Below are 17,643 nucleotides of genomic sequence, written 5' to 3'. Positions count from 1 at the left end.
CCAATTAGTTTATAAATTCCCTGAAATATCCTTTGGAACGTTAGACTGTCGGCTCCCGACCGAAAGAAAATCAAAATTCTAACTACTTAAAAAATCACATATTGCTAAAAAAACAATAGATAGGACTTTTTTGCGAATATGTAATAACTGTTATTTTCTTTCTTTACAGAGTTTCAACCGGAAAAATGGAGTCAAAGAAAACGAAGAAGAATCCAGTTGGTACTGGGACCCTCCACCGCAGCCCGTACGAACAGGCGAGGACATCGACAACATGTACACAACTCAAATCAAAGAACTACAAGACGAAATATCCTCCTTAAAAGAACGCTACAATATAGACCCGAGACAAGACAATGATGAGGAACTCGAGAAACTAAGAGAAGAAAACAAAAACCTAACGACAAATCTCGAAGATTTGGACTCACAACATCAACTTGCCATGGAGAGGCTGTTGAGCCTAAAGAAGGAATTACAAAAGAATTTTGAAGTTCTAAGGCAAGAACATGAAGATCTTAAATATAATAACGACGAATACGCAAATGAAATTAAAGACTTGCAAGGTAAACTTGCCGAGAAAAATAAGGATTTAGAAACTTTAAAGACCGCTAAGGCAGATTATGACACATTGCACCATAAATATATGAATTTAGAAAGAGTGCATGATCTTTTAAGAGAAAATGCTGAGAAATTTCAGGAAGAGAATCAAGAGCTACATGAAGAAATATTTAAATTACAAGAGCAGGTAACTAAGTTAGAACATGAAGTTGAACTTGTAACTAAGCATTCTGAGCTATCTGAGACTGTACCTAGAGATAGGTACGACGAATTGCTAAAAGAACTGAACGATCTGAAAGATAGTAGAAACTCCAACCACCAGCATGTTGATGAAGTCAATATTGACGATAACGCTAAGAGTGTTATAGAAACACTGAAAAGAGAGCTGCATGAAGTGAAGCATAGATTAGCTCAAAAAGAAAGTGACACACAATCTGATAACAAAGTTATTAAAACTGAAAAAATAATGCAGTTTTATAATAAGTACGTGAACTTTGAAATTCCTGTAGATTACCTGGGAGAAGTGCCATCGAGTGGCGAAAATATTGTGGTATTTAAATTAGAAAGTGTTTTTAAAACACTGAACTCCTTTAAGAAAGACATTGATAAACTTAATCATAAGCTATCTGAGAAGAAACTTAACATCGACCATATGCAGACACAGATAGATGATTTAACCACAGAAAATGACTTCTTAACCAATGACTTACATCACACTGAGAGAGAATTGGAGGAAATGAAAAAGAATAATGACTTTTTGATATCTGAAATTGCGGCCTTAAAGAATACGTCCAAACTAGAACCTATAATAGAAACACATGAAGATAACTTAGCAAAACTAGAGACAGAACTAGCAGATTCTAATAAATTAAATAAGAATTTTGAGTCCAAAATACATAGAATAGAAAAAGAACTAGAAGCAGTTAAGCATGAAAAAGTTTTGCTGCAATCAAGTTTAGTTGACTTAAAAGAAAAATACGCGTTAATGCTTAGTGAACTCGACATGTTCAAAATTAAAACAAAAGAAGTGGAGGAATTGGAAAAGACTGTTGATATTGCAAGTGAGGAAATGGTTAAAAACTGCACACATGAGATTCATGAATTGAAAAAGCGGCTTCATGCAGCTAATGCTAAGAACGAACAATTGTCAATTGACGTACATATTGCAGAAAATGACAAAGTATTGCTTACACAAGAAATGGATCATCTTAGGCGAAGTTTTGAACGAGACCAACATAGTTTTTCCAAATCTAAAGACGAGCATGACGGAAGATTACCTGAAGTTGTTGAAGACAGTTTAGAACCTCAAGCTAGAGCTAGCAGTAGTACTTTATTGGAAACGAGCACAAGCAAAAATATCAACAACGTATTGAAAGAAATTGAAGAAATAAAAATCGAAAAAGCAAACATCCAAGCGCACTTGAATATAGCAAAGGATGAAAATACGTTATTAAAGGAAAGTGTTAGCCAACTTAATACAGCAATTGATCATATTAGGCAGCAAGAGAAACACTTGCTTGATCAGTTAGAAGATTTAAAGAAATCGCGACAAGAAGTAATCGATAATGATCAGATACTTAAAGGAACTATTGAAAACTTGATAGAAAAAGTAGCAATGCACGAGTTAGTATCTAAGGACGTTAATAAAATTAAAGAAGAAAATATACATTTGACTCAAACGAAAGTTCACCTACAGGCAGAGTTGCTGTCTACAGACAGTAAAATCACACAGTTAAGCCAAGAATTTGAAAAAGTATTATCGAATTTAAGTGAAAAGGATAGCCTTATAGATGCTCTTAATACAACTGTAACTGAAAACAACAATAAAGTTATTCAGGCGAATGAAACAATATCAGAATTAGAAAATAATCTGGTGGCTAAAAACAATGAAATTCTTAAACTACTAAAATCTCTTGAAGATGTTACTCAAGAATTAAATCAAACTAACCAGCAATCAGATCAAAGGAACGAAGGGGTTTTACGTGAAAATGAATCTATGAATCAAGAGCTAGTTGAGCTAAATGTTGAGCTTAAAAATAAAACAGACCAAATTTCAGCATTAAAAGACATGGTTGCAGAGGTCGAAAGAAATTGTTCTCAATTTAAAACATTAGCTGACGAGAAAGACAAAGAAATTAAAGAACTACGTCAAAGTATTGTTGAAATTAGTGACAAACTGAAAAATGTTGACAATACAACAAATGCTGATGACTACGCCATATTACTTAAAGAAAAAGAAGCCATACAGAACCATGTTGTAGATCTACAAAATAATATCACTGCTAAGGAAAAAGAACTGAATGAAATTAAAGCAAAACATGATCTAATGGAAAAAGCGTGTATTGAATACAAGACTTTAGTAGAAAACGCAACAGCCGAAAAAACGGAGCTAATAAATCTTGTTAATCTAAAACATAATGAAAGTTTGCAGTACCATAATGAAATACAAAGATTAAACCATATTCTTTTAGAACAGAATGCTGAAATGAAAAAGTTGATTGATGAAAAGAATCAGCAAGAAATTAACGAAACCTGCGCTACCTGCGAGAGTTTGAGAATGACTCTTAGAGAGAAGGATGAAATAATAAAGAATCTAAATCAGAATAGCAGTGTGTTTGAGAAGAATAAGGCAGACTTATTGAATGCGAATGAAAGTTTGAGAATGTTGGCGGAGAAATGCGACGGGTTGGAGAAGAATCTTCAAATACAGCTGGAGAATTTAAAAACGTTGGCAGCAGAAAAGATACAGGTGGGTGTCTTTTTATCAATTATTTGAAGTTTATTATCACAGTTCAAGAGAATAATAGTACCTAGATTGTGTAACAAGGGAGCAAAATGACATATTTACGGCAAAGGCGTACATTGCATCCTGAAAGAAGCAAAGGTTTCTATAATTGAATCTCTCGCTACGCTCGGGAAAAGTAGAATCCTGAGCGTAGTGAAGGATTCAACTATTAACGCTGAAGGAAAAAAAATGTTTCTTTATTTTTTTTCTTGTAATTTAGTGTCAGGGTTTGAGGATAAAGCTCTACTATGTTAAAATAGTAAGTAAGTAAGTAAGTAAGTAAGTTTATTTGCGAAGAATAAGTAGGTACATTAGTGTCTTAGTTGGTAGGTGACATTTGGTTGCTTATTAGTGGAAATTGAATAAGTGTTGTGTTGTGAATCGTCGATGATTCCGCCAACGTTAAGGTTTACGCCGTGGCTTGCGTGGGCGACGGTCGCGCGATGGTCGCGCGACGGCGATGCGACGCATACGAAATCAAACCTTATCGATATGGAAGTATGAGACGCGACGGCGACGGTCGTGCGACCGTCGCCCGCGCAAGACACGGCGTTGGGAAGGCGCCTGTTTTATGAAGACGATTGGCCGGTCAGCCCTACATTTTTTAAAATTTGCCACCTTTTTAGGGTTCTGTAGTCAACTAGGAACCTTTATAGTTTCTTCATGTCTGTCCGTTCGCGGATAATAAGTTGAAATTTGGTACCAATATGTATATCAATCACGCCGACAAAGTTGTAAAATAAAAAGTGGAAAAAATGTTTTATTAGGGTACCCCCCTACACGTAAGTGGGGAGTGATTTTTTTTTCATTTCAACCCTAACGTGTGAAATAAAAAAATGAATACGGGTTTACGAAAACCATTTTTTGATTTTGTTAATATTTTCGGAAATAATCGCTCCAAAAGTTAAAAAAAATGTGTTCCCCCCCCCCCTCTCTCACTTCTGAACCATATGTTTAAAAAATATAGAAAAAATCACAAAAGTAGAACTTTATAAAAAGGTTGAACAGTTTTTGAAAAAAAATACGGGAAACTACATAACCCTACACTGATCGTGGCCCGACACGCTCTTGGCCGGTTTTTTTAGTAACAAGATTTGCTTGACCATCTTTAATGATTTGTAGTTTTGAAGTAGACTAAAATAAGTATAAATTGTTTCCAGCTGTCAGAGCAACATGAAAACGCGACCCGCGAATTGGAGCGCCTCCGTCGCCACCTAGTGGAGATGGAGGACAACTATACGCAAGAACTGATGACGTCAGAACAGAAACTGACGGAGTGTCAAGCCAGTCTGCGGCGCGTCGAAGAAAGGGCGAAACAGAGCAGCACGGTCTATACCAGTAATAGGTGAGCCGGTTGAACTCAAGGCTTTACTTGTATCCCCAGACGGGGTAGACAGAGCACAAACTGCTTAAGCTTATACGAAAGCTTTAGGCTTATTCCAAATGGGGTAGGCTGAGTACAAATAATTAATCTGATGTATTCCCAAACGGGGCAGACAACGAACAAATTATAAATTCCCAAACAGGGTAGGCAGACCACAAAGAATTTCCGAACGGGGTAGGCAGAGCACAATGACATTCCCAGACCGGGTAGGTAGAGCTCAAATAATTCCCAAATGGGGTACGCAGAGCACAGAAAATGAGCAGTAGAGCATTAAAAAATCCCGGTAGACAGAGCACACAAAAGTAGGCAGAGCATAAATAATTCCTAAACGGGGTAGGGCACAATGAAATTACCTGACGGGGTAGGCAGAGACTCGCGAATTGGGGTGCCTCCGTCGCCACCTAGTGGAGATGGAGGAAAACTATACGCAAGAACTGATGACGTCAGAGCAGAAACTGACAGAGTGTCAAGCCAATCTGCGGCACGAAGAAAGGGCGAAACAGAGCAGCACGGTGTATACCAGTAATAGGTAAACGATATTACTATCCATACTAATATTATAAATGGGAAAGTGTGTATGTCTGTTTGTTTGTCCGTCTTTCACGGCAAAACGGAGCGACGAAATGACGTGTTTCTTTAAGTGGAGATAGTTAAAGGGATGGAGAGTGACATAGGCTACTATTTGTCTGTTTCTAACCCCCTACTTCCCTATAATAGGGGGTGGAAGTTTGTATGGGGCAGTTCACAATTTTCGAATGTAACACGAGCGAAGCCGCTGGCAAAAGCTAGTAATTCCATATTAGCTTGTTTTGACAGTTCTTAAAAAGAAGCTGATTTGCCCGTGTAGCAGCACCTTAACCCTTAAATGCATGAATTTTTCTTTTAACGAGATATTAATATATGTGATAGACAATGGTTTTCTGACTCTGGGAAAAATAATAAAAAAAATATTTAATACCGATTTTAACACTAAATCAGTGTTAGAAGTTAAATAGGCCAAAATTTATTTACATAAATATATAATTATTGGTAAGTTTTATTTGTAAAGTTTTACTACTATTAGAAAGGTACACTATTTGTGAAACCCCCATGATAAAACGTTTAAACATAAACTAATTACTAACTCCGAAAAAATCTGCCTAAATCACATACTAAAAATCGCCATCGTCCTGTTTTTTCACACTTTTCCGCCATTTCATCTTTATCCTTAAATAATAAATAGTAAATCATAGTATTATTTGATTTAAGTATTTAATTATTTATTAACAGCCACTGGGCAGAAAGCGGTGTACACCTCTCGACACCCTTGAGTTCTCACACCGGTGTTGCTCTTGAGCCATCTTGGATGTCGCTTTTTGTGGGGGCCCATCTTGTGGGGACGAGTCACCGTCTGCCGGAAATAAAATTGGATACCGTTTTATTAGGCAGGCGTCCGGTTTTTTATCCATAGCCCAGTATTTAGTCCATCACTTTCATCAAAATAGACCAGTTCATTTTAGATTCCATTAACTCTCAAATAGTCCTTACACCCTGGCGGGTGCTGCCTCTGCGTGTGTCCCATGATACGGGCAAGGGCAACATCCGCTCGGTGTACCCCTTACATTTCATTAAAGTGTCGAAAGGGCCTCTACGCGTTGGCTTCGGCCCCGCGCACGCCTCCCAAAGGTCCGGAACACCATTGTTCCGTGATGGGAAAGAAATACTAAAAAAATAATTAAGCTATAAATGTGATTTTGGATAGCTACATATTGAGCCACAGGCCATCAAATATATGATGCAAATATACATCACCATGCATTTAAGGGTTAAAGTCTAGCCTTCAATTTCAGCATCCGCGCCAATCAAGAAGTAGAAACGCTTCGCAATCAGATCAAGCTGTTGGAGAAGCAACGAGAAGAAGTACAAGCGAGGTTGGGAGACGCGGAAGACGCGAGAGGGAGAAGCGAAGCTGCGTTGACTAATCTCCAAGTGGTCTTAGAACAGTTCCAGTTAGGTGAGTGTTCTGTTGACAATTTTTAATATTTCTGGTAGCTTAGCGGTAAGTAAATACGTGCGACTTTCGTTCCGGAGCTCGCGAGTTCGAACCCCGGCTCGCACCAATGAGTTTTTCGGAATTTATGTTCGAAATGTCATTTGGTATTTGCCAGGCTCGCTTTTCGGTGAAGGAAAACATCGTGAGGAAACCGGACTTATTCCAATAAGGTCTAGTTTACCCTTCGGGTTGGAAGGTCAGGTGGCAGTCGCTTTCGTTAAAACTAGTGCCTACGCCGAATTTTGGAACTAGTCAAAGCGGACCTCACGCTCCCATGCCGAGATAACGCAAAGAGGATGATGATGGACATATAAGAAGGTAGAAATCTTTTATATTAATCATATCATAACCAGAAGAATTAAAGAAGTAAGTAGAGGAACTTCAGACAAGGTCAGAAGATAAAGATACTAGGGGAAGAGTTTTAGAGCAGTTACATTTAGGTGAGTTTTCTGGATTTTCAATATTGTGATACAGAAGAAGGTAGAAATCTGTCGCAGCTGGATTCATTTACTTTACAGCGTTCGTGGTCAACGGGTGACTAAGGAAAATTACAATGTGGCAAAATTACTCGCATACAAGAGAAACTAAATACCTAAACCATAAATAATAACGCTTTTTAAGACTAAGTTATGATCTGCCTGTGTAAAGAGAGTTCTTAAGTTACCTTCGGCCACCATGGTTTAGGCCTGATGTGCGAACTCGCATGCGATTTTAGTTACATCGCGGGCTGTTGAGGTAACATACAATATTGTACAGCTATCAAATACCGCAATGTAATAACACTCATGTGCAAGTAAGTTCTCGTACCGTCTAAATGGACCCTTTTACCCTTGAATCGCCGACAAACAATTTTACTAGAAATACATTTTTGATGAAAAGTTTGTCGGCATAATACCTGTCTCCATCAACATACATGGGGTCCATTTCTCGAAGCTATAAGTTACAAGTGGTAGTCAATGTCTAATATGACAAGTTGGAAAGAGACTTCCGCTTGTAATTTTCAGTTTTGAGAAATGTGCCCCAGTTCCATATTGTAATATTGCACTGTAAATATAAAGATCAGCTCAATGTGATACAACGTTCCATAACATAAAAAATTGGAATTAGGTACTCAGACTCAGAGACATATTACTCATGAATAACACATACATACTCGTACATACATATAATCACGCCTGTATCCCATAAAGGGGTAGGCAGAGCATCTTGGCAAAAATGGGTTTAAAGAAATCCAAATTGTGACATTGCAGTGACAGGTCGCCAACCTCGCCTACGCCACAATTTAACCCAACTCATGAATAAAATCGTATTTAATATCGTTTCAGACAAAGAACGCGACATCCACGCCGCCACGGAAAAGATAAGAAACAAAATGGAGGATCTCAAAAAAGAAAATGGCGGACTACAGAAAGAGATAGAGAAACTGAACGTGAAACTGCAAGAGTCTCTCGCTGGACTTCAAGCTGCCACGAGACTTGGTGACCAGCTGGAGACCAAGACAGCGCAAATCAATGATTTGAAGGAACAAGGTATGGTACATTATTCAGGTATTGTATAGACTTTTGTTATGCTGTAGGATTTTTTAGTGTATTTTTGAATTTTAGTGTAGATAAATGTATTTTAGAGAATCTTTGTTGATCATTGGGAGTTTTATTGTCAAAATAGGACTTTAGTTTTGTTTTCTAAGAAGGATCATTTGTTTTGTTGTCTTAAAACTCTTTTTTCACTTAGATTACTCCAAATTATAATCCCGGGTTTTTTTTCACTGACTGGATTTTTATGAGAACTTAATTGGGGTTAAAATATGGGAATAAAGGAAAATCTGTTGGTTTCTCAGTAAACTACCAGTGTTTCTTGCGAAATTCACAAAGAACTTACAATTCATTAGACTTATATGGACCGGTATATAGACCGTAGACCGTGATTACCTTTTTGATTTTTGTCGAGCTCCCGATATTTCCCGATATATCCCGGTCCATATAAATGTAATGAAAATAACCGTGAATCATTCAAAACTCTTAACTTCTTAACTTTATTCGTCTTACAAATTGGTCATTATCAATACAAGTTTAATCCACTTATTTGTTAGACTTATATTGACCGGGATATAGACCGTGATTGCCTTTTTGATTTTTATTGAGGTCCCGATATTTCGACGCAGTTGCATCATGATCACGGGAAACTGAAGAGGGCGGGTGGATGTCAAAGTTGCGTAGACAACGCGGTCAATATAAATCTAATGAATCTAACAGTGAATTATTTTAAATGCTTATTTGTTACATTAAACGGTTAGGAGGGATGAACCTTTATTTTGACAATAAAGCTCGCAAGAAAAAGTCACCAAATTGTAATTTATTTATGATTTGTAGACCATTTAGACACAATTACATCAGACCGCGCCACCCGGCCAAATATCAGCTGGTAATTCTGGGTGGCTAGCCCCAGAGTGCTGGCTGATATACGGTTAGACGGCGCCACTGCGACTGAAAGTTAAAAAAATATGTAAAAGAATAAAAAAAGTAAGTTTACCGTGCTTGTGTGCAGTATGCTGCCTGTCTGTGTGAAGTTTCAAGCGAAAAGAAGAACAAATAAACTTTTCAAAATTGTATCATAAACTTTTGTAGTCTGAAAGTAATTCTAAAAAACGTTAGTTTAAAATACCTCTAAAATGTCTTTAAAAATCTAAAAAAAGGTAAGTTTACCGTTGTCCAGTTCCGCAGCTTGCCTGAGTTAAGATTTAAGGCAAATCGAATCCAAAAAGTCTTTAGAAAATGTTAGAAAAAGTTTAAGGTTAAGAAAAAAAAATATTATTAAAAAAAACATATTTTAAGTGATATTTGAAAAAAAAAAACTTTAATAAAACCTGAAAAGTCAAAAAAGTCAAGTCAGTTTCCTTATTACTTAGATTTTTTTTTTATTTTTCCACAAAAAAAAGTTTTTTTTTTTTACATTTTTCCACAAAAAAAAAGTTTGCTACTTTGCATCGACAGGCGCTTTGAGTCCGTTTCGCAGTGTCTCTGAATGTCAGTGTGCAGTGTTAAGCATTTATAAAATCACAGTTTCAGTTTTGTTTTGTCAAAAGTATGTTTTTATGCACTTATGTGTGTAAAGTTATCGATTGTCACGTTTTTGCTTCTTTTTAATGCGTTATCTGGCTAATTCGAATCTACACTTTTATTTAAATGATTTCATTCAAATAAGATACATTTCACTCGCACCTACTTGTTCGTACAGAGCGGATGGTAATGTCAGTATTTATTCTGACCAGTGTGTTAATTTTTACTCTAGTCTCCAAATTTGAAAAAAAAATAGAAGTATGTTTTACCCACTCTACTTTGTAAGTTCTTTCTTTTTACCTTCATAATTTTCCGATAAATTTAATAAATCCCCCAGTAGCATTAAAGTATAAGTACTTTAGATCATAAAATAAAAAGCCTGACCAAAAATATATGATTACGCGCCATCTTGCGGAATTTTATTAGAACTATTTTCTTCATACTATACTGAACTGTCACCGCATACATTAGAATAACAGCGCCCTCTTGACAATACTCATATATCTCTGGTCTGGCTTTAGTAAATATTGGAAATGAAAATCATCCCCAACAGCAAGCTTCGCCGTCCCCGGTCTAATCTCATTTGGTAACTGTGAGGCTTGATCACGACGCGCCCGCGCTCCTGTCACTTTGACACCTGTCGCGTTGACAGCTGTCACTTTGACAGGTGTCAGACATGGCTGACAGGGGGCGCGCGGCTGCGTTCTACTCAGATTACCGCATGGGATTTGATCGAGGATATTGGCTTTTCGTCGTGACGTCCGTTTTTTTTTTGCTTGTGTTTTTTTGCGAAATTGAGCCATGGTTACATGGTTATTTGTTACAGGGTTTTCAAAACCTATTTACAATTGTTGATGATTTATTTATGTATTTTATATTTAATGAAAAAAGAAAATGAGTCCCCGGATGCTAAGTTACTTAAAATATATTTCGAAATAAAAGTTGAATAAAATAAAAGTAAACAAAATGCTGGGTCTCAGGAGGAATTTCTTTGTTTATTTAATACAATACAATTTTTTTTCATGGCTCGATTTAAACATTTCAGTTAAGTTTGTCTTTTTACATGAATGTTGCTTCTAAGTTTTCATATTGCACTTTGTTATTTTGGCTTTTAGCACACATTTTATGTTATGTGTGTTTTTTGATTAATCAGTTCTGGAAACATTCGTACTAACATTTACTAAATTAAATAAACGACAAAAATACATGCATTTATGCAACAATTAATGTATCTTTTAGAAGAAGTAAATTACTGTTTTTAAATGTTTCCGACGCTGAATCACTGACATTTCAAAAAGTGACAAGTAGTTTAGACATTTAAAAAAATAATATTGTTCAAAAAGTTCAACATAATAGATTCACATTTTCTAAAGATTTATGTTCTTTTTTGGATTCCATATTTTGGTCACAGTCAAATATAAATAAAATGGTGACTTTTACAAGCAGAACCATCTGCAATCTATGCCAATAAATGGTGACTTGTCACTTTTTCGAAATGCTCCGTTCTTTTGCTACATTATCTAGAAGTTGATAGAAGAATGCCGTAGAAGATGCTGCATTGTCCCTGAGTATTACTTCAGGTACTGGTGGATTTGGAAAAAAAGGGGACAGCGGACACTATTTACCCCCTTGAAATGTCAAACGGACTTGCGATGTTAACAAAGAAGGAACAAAATTGTTCAATTGACGTACGATATGGACTGTAAAATGATTTGAAAATTTAGTAGTGTTGGTTAATACAATTAATTGAACGAAAAAGTCCGTCTAAGCTGTCTATGCATCGCCGTAGCGACAGTGTGGACACAGTATTTTTTTTATAACACTTTGTTGTTGCCAAAACTGTGCTAAGATAGCTTACATAGACTACGAATGAAACACGATCAAATGGGCCGGCAGAAAAGTCTGTAAAAACGCTCAATCAGATGTCAAGTATCAAGATGATAATTGTGTGTCAACGAACGCTAATCGAAAGGTAAAATGTAACGGTAAGACCCGATACCTTATTTAACTTTCGATTGACATCTTCTACAAACAATTGTTACCGGGTTTCACGAAAATTGGACAAGTTTGAAAACACACGAGTATATAAAACACGCAATCCAATGGCTTAGCATGGTGAGGTGTATCGGTGTCCGTTCGTTCCCTGCCCAGTCACTGAATAATACTTTGAGATCGTGCTAGCCTGTCGACGGGCGACGTATGAAGAGCTTGGTAAGAGTAGAATGTTTATTTTCAAATTGTTTTGTATTTTTTATTGAATTTAAATGAGGAGGCACACTGACACGTTAGTTACGTTTGTTGCCACCGAGCTGGGTGGCGCTAGATGCGGCAGGCAGGGCTGACAGCTGATATGGTCGCGTTCAATGCAATGTAATTGATAATGTTTTATTTGTGTTCTGTTATGTTTTCCTTTTTTTTCCGTTTTGTGATTTATGTGTATTCTTGCTTTTTTTATGTAAATAGTTTTATTTTTTCTGTCTCTTTTCGTCATTTTCTTTTTCTTTTTATTGTTGTGTGTTTGTTATCTGTCGTGGCATCACCGAATGGGCCCTACGGAAGACCAGCACTGGCTTCCAGCTAGCATTATGCTGAGTTGGGTCCATTTCGTGATGCGCACTTACTTAATGTTCTGTTCTCTGTTTTTTGTCCTATTCTTGTGTGTACATGTAGATACGTACGTGTTTGTGAGCGTCATGAATAAATGTCTTTTATCTTTATCCCGCCAGGCGGCGCCTGTGCAAGTGCCTAGGCATGTCACTGTCATTCATATGTAAGAGAGAGAAAAATATATCATCTCGCTCTCACTTAAGAAATTCTTTATCTGTGCAATGGACTAATAAGGTGGCGCCATCTGTCATAACCTTGGAGTGTGCCTCCTCATTATGCAGTTGTTATGATTATTGTATTAGACAACTTTTTATATGTAGAATGCATTTTAGAGTACAGTTTTAGATTAAGGGTCGTTTGCACCAAACTGTATATATATCACAGAATTTAGCGTTTGTAATTTTTTTTGTATGGGAATTCCCATAGAATCTAAACTACCTTATATAAATCTTATTCTTATAATTTTAAACGAGCAATTCTTGTATATTTATTTATTTATATATACCGACGATCTCGGAAACCGCTCTAACGATTTCGCTGAAATTTGTTATGTGGGGGTTTTCGGGGGTAAAAAATCGATCTAGCGTAGCCTTAGATCCCGGAAAAGCCCCAAAGGTGTAATGCCATCTAGGTCACCGTACCTTTTTCGTTTACGGTACGTTTTTTTCTTAGACTGTAGCTGTCTAGTGTCTATACGAAGTTACATATGTCTTTGCTTAAACTAAATATAGCCTAACTTAACAACAATAATCTAAAAAAAAACTAAAATGTACATAATATTGATCCGTACAGTGAAAACCCTGCAGACGTCAGTAGGCGCGGCCGAGGAGAGGTACTACAAGGCGATTTCGAACCAGCAGGATAAGGTGGACAAGAATTTGGTCAAGAACCTGGTGCTCAACTTCGTGCTTACTGCCGGGAATAATACTAATAAGTAAGTTTTTTTAGCATTTAGCAATAATGCGAAAAGTCTAACTCGTTAATCAAGAGTGTAATTATTGCTAATAATGCATGGTCTACTACAGCGGTTCTCAAACTTATTTTCCCATGGAACCCTTTTAGAAAGTAAAACATCTGACGGAACCCTTAAATTTTTTTTTATTGCAATCTTTATTTTAATAAGCAATCATGATAGTAAAATCTAATCACTAGATTCTAATGTGAGGTATTACATGAAACTGTTTTTTATTTTTTAACAATTGGTGAATATTTGGTTTTATGGAAGAGAGTTGAAGTTGCATATCAGGTACCCAAAATTCACACGGAGCCCCCAGAGAGGCTTTGCGGAGCCCTAGGGGTCCGCGGAGCACACTTTGAGAATGGCTGGTCTACTATATAGCAGAGGAAGAAAGGGGATGGTGAAATTCTTAACCCGTTACCACACGGGTCCCGTGGGTGTCGTAGAAGTCGACTGTGGGATATGGGTTTAAATTGTGGCGTAGGCGAGAGGCTGGCGACCTGTCACTGCAATGTCACAATTTGGATTTCTTTCAACCCTTTTTTGCCAAGGCAACCTTCGGTCGTTAAGTTTTTATATTAAAGGAAAAAATGGATGATTGATGGATGGATGGCCGTGTTTTAATTTGTCGCCACTCGTTTCGAACTTCTTTTTTCTCGCACTTGTATCGTAATGTACTGTTACATTGTCCCACAGGACTCAAATACTACGAGTGCTGTCAACAGTGCTAGATTTCAACCAGCAAGAATGCAGGAAGCTCGGCCTAGAAAAGGCACCCCCCACGGACAGTCTAGCCGCAGAATTCGTCAAATTCTTACAGGTAAGTTTAGTTAATTATTCTTTTGCGATAATTCCAACTGAACACCTGTCTAATTGTAATATACTTGGCCTAGTCTCTCTATAGTGGTTAATGTATCATGTAACCTCGTAGAAGTCATCTGACACTCCGTTGGCGTAAAAATCTGCCACTCGTTGGTTGCCACACTATTTTTGTAATTTCCCCCTCATTTAAATACCTTTGCCCTTTACTTTATATAACATTGGAACACCCACCTTGTCAATAGTGAGTATAGTGACAGGGCATTTTTGCAAGATATCAAGAAGAGGTAAAAAACTTTTTCTCAAACATGCAATGAAATATTGTCTTTACGTTCCTTAAAATGGGCTGGGAAGTATCGCTTTTTGGGCGCAACAACTCGAGAGGACTGTAAAGGGATTTCATATTATTTTTAGACCTAGGCCTGCAAAGTAACTTTTTTTTATAAAATATTGTCCTTTAGAGCATTTTTATTTTTAACCGACTTCAAAAAAGGAGGAGGTTCTCAATTCGACTGAACTACACTATACATGCCTCGGCGTGAAAACGGATTCTCGGCCTCGTATCCCTATCCGTATATACCCACTTGGCCGGAAATCCTCATTTTCCCGGCCTCTGATGTAATGTACTATTTTTTCTAAAATACTGAAGTAGGTAAATTTAATGTTTTTCCTGCTCAGAATCACGAGCCCTTTCGATCCTAGTCAGTGAAAAAAGCGTCACAAATTTACACTTTGGACAGCGGTTACAAAGTGGAAAGTGTGCTAAATAATATAAAATACCTTAGGAAAAATATTTTTGATGAATTTATTCTCGCGAAAATGCCCGACGGAAACAAAAGTCGGTTTTCGTCATCTCTTTCGTCTACCCCCTCTTTCTACGGATAACATCAATATATATTCATTTATTCATAAAATTAAAAAAATTACATGTCAAAGTTTAAGTTAATATATCGTAATTGGGGTACAATACAATATAACATTATAAAAATAGAAAATTCTCTCAAACAAATTCAATAATTAATTTAAAAAAATAATAATAGATAAATAATTCAACTTGGGAATTTTAGTTAAATATACAAGTGTTATTAACTAGATTTATCGAAAAAAAATTGTCCATTAAGAACAACTCAGTCAAAAGATATTTCAAAAAAATCTTTAAAATCGAGGTTCCGCTCTCGACTTTTTCCTCCTTCAAAACTTAATCAATCGGAACGAAATTTGAGAATCTGAATAACAATGAAATAATCTATGTCGGACCAGCTTTTTTGGTTAATTGTTACCAATTTTGAGTATCACACCTTTTTTTGCGCCACAATGAAAAAGGCCGTTTTTGGAAATTTTTGATTGGCTCTAGAATCTTTAAAAAGCAGAATATTGAAAAAATCTAAACGGTCCGACACAGATAAAAATAATAACAATCTGTGTTGAGAAAATCATTGCTCTATCTTCAAAAACCAGGGAGGAAATAGTCGAGAGCGTTTGTATGGAGAATTGACCCCTACCGTATCGTCTTAATATACTTATAATATTTAATATCGTATTACAATTTCAGGACGAGAGCAAGCCCCGAGCGCCTCTACCGAGCATGCTCGGTCTCGCCCGGAGTAGTACACCAAGTTCCAGAAAAAGCTCTACTATAGGTAATTTTTACTTACTTTACTTTTACGTTTTCACATGTAGAGACCAAGTTTAATACCAGAAATATCACAATTGCTATTATTTTAACTAGAATTTAGTAAACAACTATTGCTTTTTGCTAAAAACCAGTGTCTTTTTCTTTAAAAAGTAAAAAGTTTCATATGAGCATAAAACTCGTAACTCGTGTCTAATTTATCGCCACTCGTTTCGAACTTCTTTTTCGCACTTGTATCGAAATGTACTATTATCATTTTCTTATACAAATCCTCGTTTCCAGGACCATCCCCGGTCCCCTCAGAAGTGGTGGGCCACAAACGCAACCCCTCCACAGGTTCCAACAACCTCCTCTTCCAAAACATAGACAATGTAGAGACTACGTCACAGATATCAATCGAGTCTGACCATCGAGTCTCCACCAGTATGGACACGGGAGTCAACCAGACTAGGAACACTGAGGGCGCTATTTTGAAGCATGTTTTGAAGGATATGTAGGTAAATACAAAAAGACATGTAAAAACTATCTACTCTTTCAATACATAGACCAATAACCATAGATATCAATCGAGTCTGACCATCGAGTCTACCAGTATGAACACGGGAGTAATCAGACTAGGAATACTGAGGGCGCTATCTTGAAGCATGTTTTTGAAGGATATATAGGTAAATGAAATAAATATACAACGTAGATACACTACATGGCAGATATCTATAGAGTCTTATCATCGAGTCTCTACCAATGTTAATCAGACTAGAAATACAGAGGGCGCTATTCTTAGACATGTTTTGAAGTATATGTACAAAACTACATTTTACAACGTACAGATAACCTCAGAAATATCAATCGAGTCTGATCATCGAGTATTGATACATGAGTTAACCAGACGAAAAATAAACAAAGAGCCGCTATTCATAAACATGTTTTGAAGAATACGTAAATAAATATAACAGCTTTCTGTAACAGATTATTCGAATGCTTTGTTATTATTTAAAAATACGGACGTGTACAGTCTCGTTCAGTTACATCCTCACTTACCTACACGAAAGAGTTGTACTCAGATATTTTTGCTTACGTATCTGTGTAGCAGTAACTGAACGCGACTGTAATATGATTTAAAAAGACGTTTTTACAAGACATAAACTATAAAAATCACAAAAACATAAAATTTGTACTATATCTTGCTACTAATCTAATTCAGGTAGTTTTTAATCGTTTAGGTGTCAACAGGGTGGTTGAAAAGTTGTCAGTTCATATCTATTCTAATAAGAAATTACTATCCAAATTGACTTTCACCCGTATTTTAGTACAATAATAATATAATATTATTATCAGGCATATAACTACGTTTCGTAGTTGAATTATTGTAGTATTTGTAAATCAACGTTTTTTTACAAATAGGTAATTCTTTATTATATTTGTACTCTAGTGAATCTGTGAAATATTTAGCATTTATTTAACTGCCAGTTCAATTTTGTATGTTCAAATAAATAAGTATCTCTTAAGTAGACAGTTGTATATATATTTGAGCTACTAAATCGCTCAAAAATATCTGATCACCTCTCTGAGTCAAATATATCAGTAAATACTTAGTAGCGCAGATATGTTTACTGCTGATTTTATTCTGTATATGTTTTAGCATATTTAGTGCCTTATTTAGAAAGCTCTTAGCAATAATATTCATGTTTTCATCTTTACCATTTTAAATATAATTTTGGGTATTATTTTTTATCTTTGCATGAAATATCGATTAATTATGATTGGAAGTATATTTTACGTTTAAAGTTTGATTCTACACAAATATTAATAAAATC

At 36.2% G+C, this 17,643-nt stretch overlaps 1 protein-coding gene across 2 annotated transcripts in view; it reads left to right on the top strand.

The window, feature by feature from the left end:
- Window positions 1–17,071, top strand: part of LOC125237249 (thyroid receptor-interacting protein 11-like) — a 122,345-nt gene extending 105,274 nt beyond the window's left edge. For both annotated transcript variants that reach the window (XM_048144264.1, XM_048144265.1), the window contains 8 exons: window positions 170–3,304; window positions 4,501–4,685; window positions 6,554–6,717; window positions 8,082–8,285; window positions 13,212–13,353; window positions 14,074–14,197; window positions 15,749–15,836; window positions 16,112–17,071. In XM_048144264.1, coding sequence (XP_048000221.1) covers window positions 170–3,304; window positions 4,501–4,685; window positions 6,554–6,717; window positions 8,082–8,285; window positions 13,212–13,353; window positions 14,074–14,197; window positions 15,749–15,836; window positions 16,112–16,326 — 4,257 coding nt within the window. In that variant the 3' untranslated portion in view covers window positions 16,327–17,071. The remainder of the gene's footprint in view (window positions 1–169; window positions 3,305–4,500; window positions 4,686–6,553; window positions 6,718–8,081; window positions 8,286–13,211; window positions 13,354–14,073; window positions 14,198–15,748; window positions 15,837–16,111) is intronic.
- The last annotated feature ends 572 nt before the right edge of the window (window positions 17,072–17,643 follow it).

Source organism: Leguminivora glycinivorella, chromosome 20, assembly GCF_023078275.1.
Source record: "Leguminivora glycinivorella isolate SPB_JAAS2020 chromosome 20, LegGlyc_1.1, whole genome shotgun sequence".
Lineage (NCBI taxonomy): Eukaryota > Metazoa > Arthropoda > Insecta > Lepidoptera > Tortricidae > Leguminivora > Leguminivora glycinivorella.
The sequence above is the reverse complement of the archived record's forward strand: the minus strand, read 5'-3'. Positions and strand labels throughout refer to the sequence as shown.